This window comes from Gorilla gorilla, chromosome 1, assembly GCF_029281585.2.
Source record: "Gorilla gorilla gorilla isolate KB3781 chromosome 1, NHGRI_mGorGor1-v2.1_pri, whole genome shotgun sequence".
Lineage (NCBI taxonomy): Eukaryota > Metazoa > Chordata > Mammalia > Primates > Hominidae > Gorilla > Gorilla gorilla.
The window spans coordinates 60050133-60063705 of record NC_073224.2 but is presented as its reverse complement, the minus strand read 5'-3'; the positions used below and the strand labels follow the sequence as shown (position 1 = coordinate 60063705).

At 35.8% G+C, this 13573-nt stretch overlaps 1 protein-coding gene across 1 annotated transcript in view; it reads left to right on the top strand.

Moving 5' to 3' along the window:
- Positions 1-13573, top strand: part of CFH (complement factor H) — a 95942-nt gene that overhangs the window by 54141 nt on the left and 28228 nt on the right. Inside the window, exons 10-11 of the mRNA XM_019028297.4 lie at positions 8038-8220; positions 9916-10092. Of these exons, the coding sequence (XP_018883842.4) occupies positions 8038-8220; positions 9916-10092 (360 nt within the window). The remainder of the gene's footprint in view (positions 1-8037; positions 8221-9915; positions 10093-13573) is intronic.

The window sequence follows — 13573 nt, the reverse complement described above, 5'->3', positions numbered from 1 at the left end:
GATGGGCTGGACTTCTTATCTCTGAGCCACTGGCACCACTTGTGATCTTCTCCAGGAGGCAGAAGAGTTCACTTTGGGTTAACCTAGCACTGTACACACCCCACACTGTGTATGCTATTTGTTGGAACAGAAGTGGAGCTACTGACTTACCTCTAGAAGACTGAATAGGTATCAGGTCATCCTCCTGGATAATCCTAGTGTTACTTTGAGAGCTGTTTCTACTTTAAATCCTGCTAAATAAACCTATACATGATTGCATATAAATTACTGAGCAAGTGTGTTCTATTCAAGCAGACATGACCAAAATTCCCTTTAAAAACCTGGACTTAAAAATGTTCACTGAGGAAAGCAGCTTTATGCACCACGGACAACAGAAGGCTGAGTATGCTATTGTAACCCTGTGACAGATCCTAGATGCAGAGACACTCCCTCTGGGTTCATCGGCACAGAAGGCAGAACTTAGAGTCCTAATCAGGGCATCCCAACTAGGTAAAGACTCCTGAGTCACCGATTACTCTGATTCCAGGTATGTCTTTATTGTTGTCCATGCTCATGGGGCCGTTTGGAAAGAAAGCGGGCTCTTAACCTTTGATGATTAAAAAAGAAAAACAATTAAGCATGCTAAAGAAATCTTAGCCTGACTAAAGGCAGTCTTGGTACCCAAGAAAGTAGCTATAATACACTACCATGGACATCAGTGGATGGACAATTTGGTAGCAAGAAAAAAAATCACTAGGCAGAGCAGGCCACTAAAGGGGTGAACAGAGAAAAAAATGCCCAAAGCCTTCCTAATGCCATTAATCCCTGAAATAAACTTCAGCATAAAATCCCTACCTAATGGAAGAAGATGTAAAGAGAGAATTCGATTGAGGCTTTGACTCCAATCAAAGAACTCAAAATGAGTGGATATGTAACACGGAAGAAAATGTTCTGGTGCCCAAGTATCTTGTGACAGATATCATCAAACACATACATGATACCACACAGTATGGCAGGCATGCCACCCTTTAATTGATCCAGGACTACGTCTTTGGGACACACTTAAAGAAGACTGTCCAAAAAATAATTTAAAAATACCTACTTGGTGTCCAGAACAATCTTAAGACTGGTCCTCCACCCCCAGTACCAAGGATTCAAGCAAGAGGTGCAGGGCTATTAGAGGACTGGCAAATTGATTTTACCGTGATGCCAAGGGTAGCAGGAAATTTTACATACTTGCTTGTATTTTTAGATCCATTTTCAAGATAAACAAAATCATTCCGCTGCAAGACCGAGAGAATGTCTGAGGTTATGAGAGCCTTGGTAGAGAAGATTACCCTCAGGTTTAGGTGGCCTGTCTCCATCCAGTGTGACCATAGTGCAATTTCTGTAGCCTAGGACACCATACATTCCAGGCCCTCAGCATAATCTGGAATCTTCATACAGCCTGGAGACTGAAGTCTACTGAAAAAACTCAAAAGATAAATCATACTATATAAAACAAAACAAATTTTAGCTAAGATTTGCCAAGAAACTAACAACCTGGAATAACATTCTGTCCATTGCCCTGCTCAGAGTAAGGGTGGTCCCTAAAAGTGGGCTTAAATTAAGCCCTTTAAAAATTTTACATGGGAGATCATTCTTCCGTTACCTTCTCAGACTAAGGAATGCCAATAACATACACACAAATAAATTAGATATTATCAAATATACACAATCTTTAGGTTGTACTTTAACTACTATTCACGAGTTTGTGGTTCCAGCAGATCGTGGTATCCAACTGACATTCTCTTTCATCCCATCCAACCCAGAGACTGGGTTCTGCTCAAGACCAGGAAAAGTCGACATCCTGGGGACCACTTAAAACACAGTGAAAGAGGCCACGCAAAGTATGACTGGTGACACATTCCTCTGTTCAGCTTGAAGGACTTAGACCCTGGATTCACCACAGCCATATAAAACCCACCCCGCCAGATTCTTGTCCTATCAAGAAATGTAGAGAGGCCACTTCAACTTCAGAGACTGTCTCAACCCTATCTGAATGGATAAGTAAATCTTTGATGGGTCTCAAATATCTTTTGAGGAAAAATATCAGATAAGTAACTTTAATGAAATTAGACAAAACATACGTCTTCTTGACTACTACAATAGTTACTTTGAGCATAACAGGAATGTTTGTTATTATAATTATTTTATATAAAAAGGTGAGATACCTTCCTGTCTATTCCCTGCCTTACTGAATGCTTAAGCCATATATTTACTTGGTCATTATAATTGCCTAGATAATTACAATTGCTACCCTTATAGACATTACTTCATAATTGCCTTGGTCAATACAATTGTTAGACTTATAGATTTTCTAGACATTCTATGCCACGCTAACATAGTCTCATGCCACTCATTATGTGGACATTCTAAAATTTAGAAATGGTCACTCTTGTTTTAAAACTTCTAATTATACCTCTCCTGTTACTACAGTGCCTAGACAGGCATAGCAACACTGTAGTTCAACTGTTTCAAGGTATTGCCACTGGAAGAAACTTACCAGAATTTTGGATCTGTCAGTAACTCCCCCAAACTATTCAAAATAAGCATTTTCTGTTAGTCATACTTGTCACTGACTTTCTGGATGTTCCAAATATGACTACCTATCTGCACCAGCTTCTTTCCATGGCTACACCAAGAACTCACCACCCCGTGTGTCAATCTCTCTCTGCCTATCATAAATGGAAAGTCATTCCATTACATAGGCCCTCCGTGGCCCATGGCATACTGGGCAGACAAACGCAGCTAGGAGAAGGGAAATAAAACTAAAAGTTTCTCCTTACTATGCCAAAAATATTTACAGTGGGGAATATCGCACAAATTCTGGGGAGCCTGTAAAAAAGATCCCTAATTCAATTCCATTTGTCTATATTCCCCATGAAAAAATCCATCAATAAATGCACCCGTGAGGGCTTTACCTGTGTGCCCCCTTGGTACATGTTTATTTGTGGCATAGGATCAGACCCTCCTCTGTTAGGACAAGCCCACTGGTGTCTCAATAACCTGTATATTAAGGGCTCTCACTTACTGAGATACTTCTCAGTCCATCCTAATGACAAAATATTCTGCCCATTTTCCCACAGACTCCAAAAGGGACTGCCAGGCGTATATCAATATATCTGGTGGCAGAGCCTTCTAGGCGTCACGAGTCCTAGCTAGGGAGTATACACTTACTGGGACATGATCAGAAACTTATTGGCAACCACAGAAATAATTGCAAAAGAGGCTGCTAAGAACATTGAGGCTGAGAAAACTCTTCAAATTTACTTGCCCAGATAGTTCTTGACAATGGAACTACACTTGATTTTCTCTTGGCTTTACAGAGAGGAGTCTGTACAGTGATCAATATCACCTGTTGTACTTATATCAATGCTTCTGGTAAAATAAAAACCAAGCTAAAGAAAATATTTCTGCAGTCTCGCTGGAGACCATATGTCTCTACCACAGACCCTATGTCTGAATAGTTTTTTGAGCTTTCCGCCTGCATACTCCATGTTTTCCAGTCCATTTTTCAAGGACTCTTGAAGTTCAAGCTCACAATTCTGTTTATAGGGATTATAATTTACATCATTCAATTAAATATTACAATAAAACCATAGACTGAAGTACTAACATGTTCATCCAGCACCCTAAGCTGGATATAACAGCTTGCAGGTTGTTACAAGACGGTTTCATTCCTCTAATCCTGACTCTCTCTCTGTGCCCTGTGTCAGCAAAAAGAAGCTAGAATGGCCATTGCCCGATTCATACCATATTAGCTGTTACACCTCAGAATTGAGAAGGGATCAAGCCCGAAAGGAACTGAAACTGTCCCTAGGAAAGTTATATAAAATTGATTAAGGGGGAAAAATTCAACTATGATTTCAGGAAAATCAGCAGTAATCACTAAATCAGCTTTCCATTTGTCCAACTTCTCTGTAGCTGGTCATGGATTACCACCCTAGGATAAAGAAGCCCTTGTCCCAAGACCTTTTGGTCCTTTTCCTTTCTATAGATAAAATCTAAGACATTGTGAGACGATAATCTTTCTGCATGAGTTTCTCCTTTAGGTTCTGCATATGAAAAAAAAAAAAACCCTAGCAACATACTGGTCAACAAGGCAAAACCTTATTTTCACAAAAAATTATAAAATTAGCCGGTCATTATGGCACAGGTCTGTAGTACCAGCTACTCAGGAGATCTGAGGTGGGAGGACCACTTGAGCCTGGGAGGCAGAAGTTGCAGTGAGCTGTGATCACGCTACTGAAATCCAGATGGGCAACAGAGCAAGACAATCTTGCTCAAAAACAAAAAACAAACACACACACACACAAACATACACACACAGACACACAGAGACACAAACATCAGCTGGTCTAAAGAGCCCAGCAAAAAGCTGACTCAGGAAATAATGCAGGTTCCACATCCTGGTGACTTCATCCCCCTTACCCTGACCAATTGACAACCCAAATTTTCTAGCCCGTCACCCTCCATGATCCCCTTAAGGTCTCTTGCACATAGCCCCTTCTCAGAACAGATCTGGGGCTTGAGAATCCTCCCAATTCCTTGTTTGGTGCCCTTGTGTTGATTAAAGCCTTTCTTTGCTGCAAACCCTACTGTCTCAGCGTATTGGTCTATTGCTAAACAGTGGGCATGTGAACCCGATAGTCTTATAACAAAATAGAATAGAAGCTATTTATAGGATCGATCCATGCATGTGAGTCTATTTCTGGCACCGTTTTCTCTTCTATTCTTCCACGTGTTTGTCCTTTAACCAGTATCACGAGATCCTTTACTCACTGTAGCTTTTTTTAAGTCTTAAAATTTGGTAATGTGAGTTTTTCAACTTCTCTTATCTTTTGAAGAATTGTTTAGCTGTTTTAGCCCCTTTACCTTTCCATATGACTTTAGAATCAGCATGTTCGTATGTGCAAAACATTGTGCTTGGTTATTCACTAGAACTGGGACGCATTCACAGATGAATCTAGGGAGAACTGATATGTAATAGTATTAAATTTTTCAATCCATGAATGTTATATATCCTTTGATTTAGTAAGATCATACAGTCTTACCCTAGTTTTTTTGTGATTTTGAGCATACAGATCCTGTATTTTACTAGATTTATAACTAAATATTTTGTATTTCATCCATCAACTAAAAATTCAATATGTTTAATAGACAGAATTTATTAATGCTACCTAATCCTTCTTGAGAGAGCTATGATAGTTTGTGGCTTCAGTAATTTTTTAATTCATTCAAGTTCTTGAATTTATTGACATGGCATTATTCAGAATATTTTTTATTTTTCTTTTAATATATGTAAAAACCATAATGATGTCATTTCTGTCATTGCTGTTATAAGCAATTTGTGTTATTTTTTTTTCTGATTTAGTCTGTCTAAAGGTTTCTCAATTATAGAGATCTAAAATAACAAGCTTTTGGTTTCCTTGTTTATATACATATTTACTTCTTTATTATTTCATCTCTGATCTTTATTGTAGTATTTCTTCTGCTTACTTTGAGATTAATTTTTTCTACTTTTACTAATATCTAATGGTAGAGGCTAAGGTTATTGAAGGGGAACACCGTCATTTTCTATCCCAGGTATTTAGTGACACCAATTTATTTCATACTGCTCTAGTGCCATTCCACAACTTTTGATATGTAGTATATCAATCAGTGTTTGGCTGGAGTAGGGTGAGTATTCCATAAAAGATTTACTGTGATTTTTGGAGGGAGGTGTGAAGAGGGTATTATTGCCAAAATGTGGATTTTTTTTTTAACTCCATTCTGTATTTTGGCTAAGAGAAGCAGCTTTGGAACTTCTCAAGTCTGTACATCTGTGAGACCCCAAGGATTACTTGTTTTAATCTTTTTTTAAGTCTAAGTTTGTTATGGGTCAATTTAGTTCTTTCAAGGCTTATTTTTAAGCTTTTAAAAAGCTTAAAAAAACCCCAGAGATAGTTTGTTCAGAATATTAAGCTGCTTCTGATGTCTCTACTACGTGACCTAGATGTTCAAACGAGTCTTTCTACTCTGATTGATTCCATTTAAATGTCTCCCTGTGTTGCGTGTGTGCTCTGGAAATCCTTTACCTTTTTGTTCTCTGGTAGTGTTCTTCATCTGATAGGTATCCTTTGTCCATTCTTGGGGAGTTTTGCTCTACTCTCCAGAGTGTCAATATTCATCCAAATAATCTAGGGAGTTGCTGTGGAAATTTGTAGAGCCCTTTCACTCCATAGTTTCTTCTTTTCTCACTCTGTTTCCTGCAGATTCTAGTGAACTCATCTTCTTTGGGAACACTGAGTTTTGTTTCTTCTACTCAGCAAGTGTGTCATTTTCTGCTGAATTCTCCTTCTCCATGCTGCTGTTTGGAAAATTTCTCCCAGCATAAAGTCACTTTGATGATGGAACTCATCTCATTGTCACTTTTTCTCTGGAATTAGGTGCTTCCTGCTTTCCAATGTCTGAAAATGTTATTTTCATCTATTTGGTTCCATTTCCTTATTTGTGGCAAGAACTCTGTTTTACTTGATTATTCTTGCCTGGCCTTTTACCTTTTTAAATTGTCTCTACTGTTTGTTTTCTATTTGATTTCTGCTCATATTTGGATTTGTTTCAAAATTTAAACTCATGCTGGATTTTGTCTGTTTTCTTTGTTATAATTTATTATAAATAATAATTTATTTTCAGTTTTTATTCTTTTCTTTTATAGCTATATAATGATAAATTTCCCTCTGAGGATTGTTCGAGTGTCATCTCACCAAGTTTTATTTAATATGTTTTTATTATCATTCAATTCAAAATATTTAATGTTTCCTCTTCTGATTTTCTCCTTATCCATGAGTTATTTAAAAATGAAGCTGAGTTCTGGGAAGCAACCTAGTAACCGACAGTAATTTCTTTTTTGGGTTTTTTTTTAATTATTATTATACTTTAAGTTTTAGGGTACATGTGCACAATGTGCAGGTTAGTTACATATGTATATATGTGCCACGCTGGTGTGCTGGACCCATTAACTCGTCATTTAGCATTAGGTATATCTCCTAATGCTATCCCTCCCCCCTCCCCCCACCCCACAGCAGTCCCCACAGTGTGATGTTCCCCTTCCTGTGTCCACGTGTTCTCATTGTTCAGTTCCCATCTATGAGTGAGAACATGTGGTGTTTGGTTTTTTGTCCTTGCGATAGTTTACTGAGAATGATGATTTCCAATTTCATCCCTGTCCCTACAAAGGACATGAACTCATCATTTTTTATGGCTGCATAGTATTCCATGGTGTGTATGTGCCACATTTTCTTAATCCAGTCTATCATTGTTGAACATTTGGGTTGGTTCCAAGTCTTTGCTATTGTGAATAATGCCGCAATAAACATACATGTGCATGTAACCGACAGTAATTTCTATCATCAGTTTACAGAAACAGTAACTTCCACTCTTTCAAGTTAAGTTCTACATAATTTGAGGAATCATCATTTTGGCCTTTCAAGATAAATAAATCTGTTACTGTTCCTCATCTTCTTTGAACTCCACATGTCCATTTACTTTGAAGCACACAGTAAGAATGGCATTTCAAATTCTTGGAGCCAAAGGCTATGACAATTATTTTGGCAGATTTTCTAAGATCATCACAGGATCTCAGATACTCCAATTGGCTAAATGAGATTTGGAATTGCCAGAAGATCTAAAATAGGCAAGATTAAAAAGTCCTAAGAAATAATACTCATTGTATATTGAGTTCTGACATGCTGTTGAATTCCAAATCCATTAGACAAACAGATTTCCAATAATTTCTTAGAAATAATTGTAAGTGTCTTAAATAGAGCCTTGTTTTAAAAAGTGATGAAGAGTCTTGATGTAATATCTTTGGCAACTCTGAGCTTATTTTCCTTGACTTACGTATTTGAATGCTTATGATTATCCAGGTTTTCAGTTACAAATGACTCATTATTTTTTATATTTACATATTATTTAAATTCTTATAAAATGTTATTGATCATATGCTTGTCTTTTTCTTATTCTCTTCCCTTTTAGAAACATGTTCCAAATCAAGTATAGATATTGAGAATGGGTTTATTTCTGAATCTCAGTATACATACGCCTTAAATGAAAAAGCGAAATATCAATGCAAACTAGGATATGTAACAGCAGGCGGTGAAACATCAGGATCAATTACATGTAGGAAAGATGGATGGTCAGCTCAACCCACGTGCATTAGTAAGTAATTTATTATGTTTGTATTGATTATCCAGATGATACACAAAAGTTTACTAACTTTAGTCTTTTTGTGGGGGCTGATATAATTTCATTTGAAAAGATAAGAAAAAAAACCTGCAGGAACAAAGCAGACATCAATTTTTTTTCCTTTTCACATTAATTACTCAGATATTAGTCTGTCTTTCCATTCAGGCTTTTCCTACTCTAAAGCATTCTCTGTTACAGAAACAAGTTAGGGAGCTTTATGTGTATTCTGGTTTAAACTGATTTTGCTTTAGCTGAGACCTTTATGACTGTTATATATATCTGTTTTATATGATTAGACTTTTACATCAAATTCTTTACTCCTAGATATAAAAGCAATGTTTTTATTGAAGATATGGATGCCTAGTGCATAACATCAAAATAATTTAAACTCTATAATTTGTAGATTTGACACTGTAGGATATGTCTAATACTGAATATCTTCCCTCTTAGAAATTTTTCATAAATATTTAGGTAGCAGAGAGACAAAATATTCCTAGATGGTACCAATTTCTGCTCTGTTGTATGATTTCCCTACCACACTATCTAGATATTTATGAAGATTTTCCTACCATACTATCTAGATATTTATGAAAATTTTCTAGGAACAATTGGTTCAATTTGTCTTATTTTTTGCAAAACCACTCAGTAATATATGTGTGTGTGTGTGTGTGTGTATATATATATACGTATATATATATGTATATTTATATATATATATATATATATATATATATATATATAGAGAGAGAGAGAGAGAGAGAGAGAGAGAGAGAGAGAGAGAGAGAGAGAGATGGAGTCTTGCTCTGTCATCGGCCAGGCTGGAGTGCAGTGGCATGATCTTGGCTCACTGCAACCTCCATTTTCCATGTTCAAGCAATTCTCCTACCTCAGCCTCCTGAATAGCTGGGATTACAGGTACCCTCCATCATGCCCGCCTAATTTTCGTATTTTTAATAGAGACAGGGTTTTGCCATGTTAGCCAGGCTGGTCTCGAACTCCTAATCTCAAATGATCCTCCTGCCTCTCAGTAATATATTTGAAGTAATATTTAATATACTCATGTTAAGTGAAGTGAATATTTAAGGTATTCATGTATACTGTTTTCATTTTTTAATGTCTGTGCTTAATATGAGGTCTAGTTTACAAAAAATGTTAGTCCTCATAAAAAAGCTCATTTTATACTAAATTTTTATTAATTATTCTTTTAAGATTTTCTTATTATTAAAGAGAAAATGTCTTGTATAACATAGGAATTCATCTTTTCAATCTTTTTCTCCTTTTTACATATGTCTCAACTACGAATTAGTCTGGACTCTTAATTTACAAAATTCTGTTATGATTTTCTTTAAAAAATAATGTACACCTATAGTGGCCTGTTTTATTACTAGCATTGTCATAAATGCTTTAGTATAAATGAATTAAGAAAAATGTTTTTAAAATATATTTTGGGGCTTAAGCAATGAAAAAAAATGTTGTGTAGAAAGATATACTTTCACTTTTGGCAACTATTTTACGACAATAAATTCTCACCAGTCATAGATTATTTTTGTACAGTACATATTTATTAGTATATCTAATCAATAAAGCTTTGTCTTCTTAGAATGGGAAATACTCAGATTGTTTATTAGATGACATTAGAAATGACATTCTAAATTTTTTATGCACTAGAATCTTGTGATATCCCAGTATTTATGAATGCCAGAGCTAAAAATGACTTCACATGGTTTAAGCTGAATGACACATTGGACTATGAATGTCATGATGGTTATGAAAGCAATACTGGAAGCACCACTGGTTCCATAGTGTGTGGTTACAATGGTTGGTCTGATTTACCCATATGTTATGGTAAGTACTGGTTTTTCAGAAATTCATTTTCAAAATGAAAATAAATCTGTGTTCCAATTTTAAAAATTTGAATTATATAGAGGAATTGTTAAGGAATGTTGATTAAAATCAAAGTATCTCCTGATTTGACATAAACTGGGAAAAGAAGGGAGTTTTGAAAATATCTCTTAAGTAGTGCATTAAATTAATACTTCCTATGGGCCACCTACCTTCCAGATTTGTGATTATAGTATAATTGCTTTTGTTACCCTAAATAAAAGCTTTCGAATTATTTAGAACCTAGCACTCATTACCAAAATTATAGTTGGTTACAACTTCCTCAGCTAATTTGTTTTTTTAATTTCTACTTTACATCTTCTATCTTGTGTGTTAATTTCTGTACTTTCTGAGTGTAGTTCTTTATTTTCTAAATTTGACAAGTTCTGAAGACCATTACATGAATCTCATTTACGTTTCTCAATCAGCCATCTATTTTTCAGGGTTAGAAGAAGGATTGACTCTGTGGGAAAACAAGTATATGCAGAGTGTTCCAAGGCAAAGAAAAATATGTGCAAAGCTGTAAAAAAAAAACAATATATTTCAAGGTGGTAAAGCAGAGTCTATCCTGCTGAGGCTAGATGGGAGGCAAGGAAACAATTATCCAGATCAGCTCAAGGCATCATATCATTTGGATCCATTTTATGACTAATGAAAACCCATAAAAGAGTTTTAAGAAAAGGAATGGTATAATTTGATTTCTAGTTTTGTTGGATTGTTTTCCTGGATGCTGTACTTTTTGTAGGCAAGAGGCGACACCATGAGTCCAGGTAGGGTGAGAAAGTGTGGGGACTGAGAGAGAGTGATGATAGGGGAGGTGCAGAGCAGAAGGCTGATTTGGAAAACATTTAGGTGATGAAAAGTACAGGTGATGTTACTAAATGTTGGGTGTGAAAAAGAGTGAGATTAAGGGACTCACATGTTTGTTTTCAATTGTTTTCTCACAAGTATGTAGGTAAATGGCAATACCATTTTGTAAAATGGTACTGACTGGATAGAAAGCATTTTGAGAGGGCTTTGCAACTTTTGACTTGGACACATTATGATTGAGTCTCCAATGGAAAATCAAAACTGGATATGTGAACTGTGGAGTTGGATATGCATCTTGAGAGAAGATATGCATTTCGGAGTATCGTCATATAAATGATGACGCTAAATTGGATAAGAATACAGAATGAAAAGAGCAAAGAGCTCAAGATGAAGCCCTGAAACATTACCACATTTATATATAAGACAGAAGAGCAATAGATAGTAAAGAAAATGGGGAAAAAAGGAGGACCCAGAGAAACAGGAGAAAAAATCTAGAATGTTGCCATAGACATAAAAATAAGGAAATTATTAATGAAAAGGGAGTGTAACAGATTGCTTAATAAGTCATCCTGTCTGAATTCTAATTCCACTGCTTGCTGGGCATGTATCTTTGGCCAACACAGCAAGTCTATTTGAAGCTTTGTTGACTCTTTCTTGTTGGTAAAATGTCACATATTTACAAACAGTTCTAATATTTCAAAGGATTGTGTTAGTTAGCAGACTAAAATATTTATAAATATTTATTGCCATAGTGCCTTATATAATAAAGTCAAAGAAGTTGTAATTTAATTACTTTAATATCATTATCAAAGTGATAAATATTTCCAATTTAGTTATTATATTCTGTTCAGAAATTGTGATGGATTAGGTAAGGTACAGGCCAATGACAAGTGTAACAAAAATGGTTTTTAATAGAATAGAAGAGACAGACCCTACATAGAATCTGCCAATAAAAATAATGAGCAAGACATTCAATACAGACTGTGGACATAACTCTTTCAAGATTCTGGCTTTGAATCTAATAGGAAGATCAGAATATTGCTTGAGGAAAGTTGTGCACTGAAGGGAGAATTAAAAGAAAAAAGATGGAAGACACCAGAGCAGATACAGCAAAAGGGGAGCTGCAAAGGCCGAACACATAACTTACATAGTTGCCCTGAGAAAATGCGAGGGGAAAGGATTCACAGCTACTGTGGAGGTATTGTGCTTTGGTGGCAACAGGACCGCTTACAACCTTGTGACAGTTGGCAACAGGACTGCTTACAACTTTGTGACAGGAGATGGGAAGGAAAATGAGCAGTAACGTTGGAGAATGGTAGAAGCTGATGGATTCTGTTTTGAAGTATGAGACATGGTCATCTGAGATTGAATAGTGTGTGGGCGAAGGAGGAGGAAGAGTACTAGGTAGAATAGAAAAGTTTTGAAATAGTCACAGCTGAGAAAGAGAATGAGTATATTGTAGATGAAAGGCAGTGTCAAAGGTCCAGTTAAATTTGACTCATTCCTGCTGTTGTAAACACCTATCATAGGACAGGAGAAAATGGTGAAAACACAAGCACAGGTCTACTTATCCAGAGATTTTATTCTAATATAAGACAGTGGAAAACTAAAAAGAGATAAGCCAAATATCCAAGTAATAAAAATATTTAAAATATATTTTATGTATCACTGTGTTCAGAGAAATAGAAAATCCAATAATTGAGATAGAAAATAGGAGGGAAGGAACTGGAGATCTGTTTTACATAGGAAGTCATCTATGCAAAGCATGGTTGAAAGCCATTCGTTATAGTGAGAAGGGTATGTGCAACAGCTGAGGCAGCGAAGAACTTGACCTTTTTAATAAAATTCAAAGATCATAAAATCTGAATCCTGGATTTAGTGGAGGAGAGAGACATTTGATAACATTGGAAGAGTAGGCATGGATCATAAAGAGGTTGAGTTTTGTTCTAATTGAGAGGAGGAGGCTTAATTTAAGAGACTCATAAATTTCTTTTCTGTGATGATAGGTAAATTTAGGTTTTATGAAGCCAGAAGCTTTTACAATTTTGAGGGGTCGTCTTCAAAAAAGAACACAAAATTGTGAATATATTGCTTCAGTAGTCTTTCCAATCACCGGACATGAAATGAAAACCTAAAGGAGAGAAAGTTGGAGTGGCGGACATAGCAGTAGAAGCTGATGTAGAAAATGTTTTTCTATTGCAAATTGTACAAAGACTTAGGATCATTTGAACACATAACTAGGAATTTGCTAGTATAGTACAGGCCTCCAAACATTAAACGAAGAAATACCAGCTTAGTATTCTTTTCAAATATTCTTCTCTCAGCCATGTAACAGAAAACTGCATGTGGATTAACAGACATCTGAGTATATTTCAAGTGTCCTAGGAGGTCTCTTCTTTGTGGAAAGGTTTCCACAGAATTGTTATTATGGAGCACTTAAGCTAAATAAGGAGTATGTATCTCAGAGTTAAAAATTCATATTAACATTTCACATATCTAGTACTAGGACTTAGGGTTTTGAGTTTTAGATGAAGAAAAATATTTCTAATTCATGGAGTGTCCATTCACATTCTTCTCTAAATCACGTTTTGTAAGTTATTACCTCCATATAAATACAGCATTTGAATAATACCCA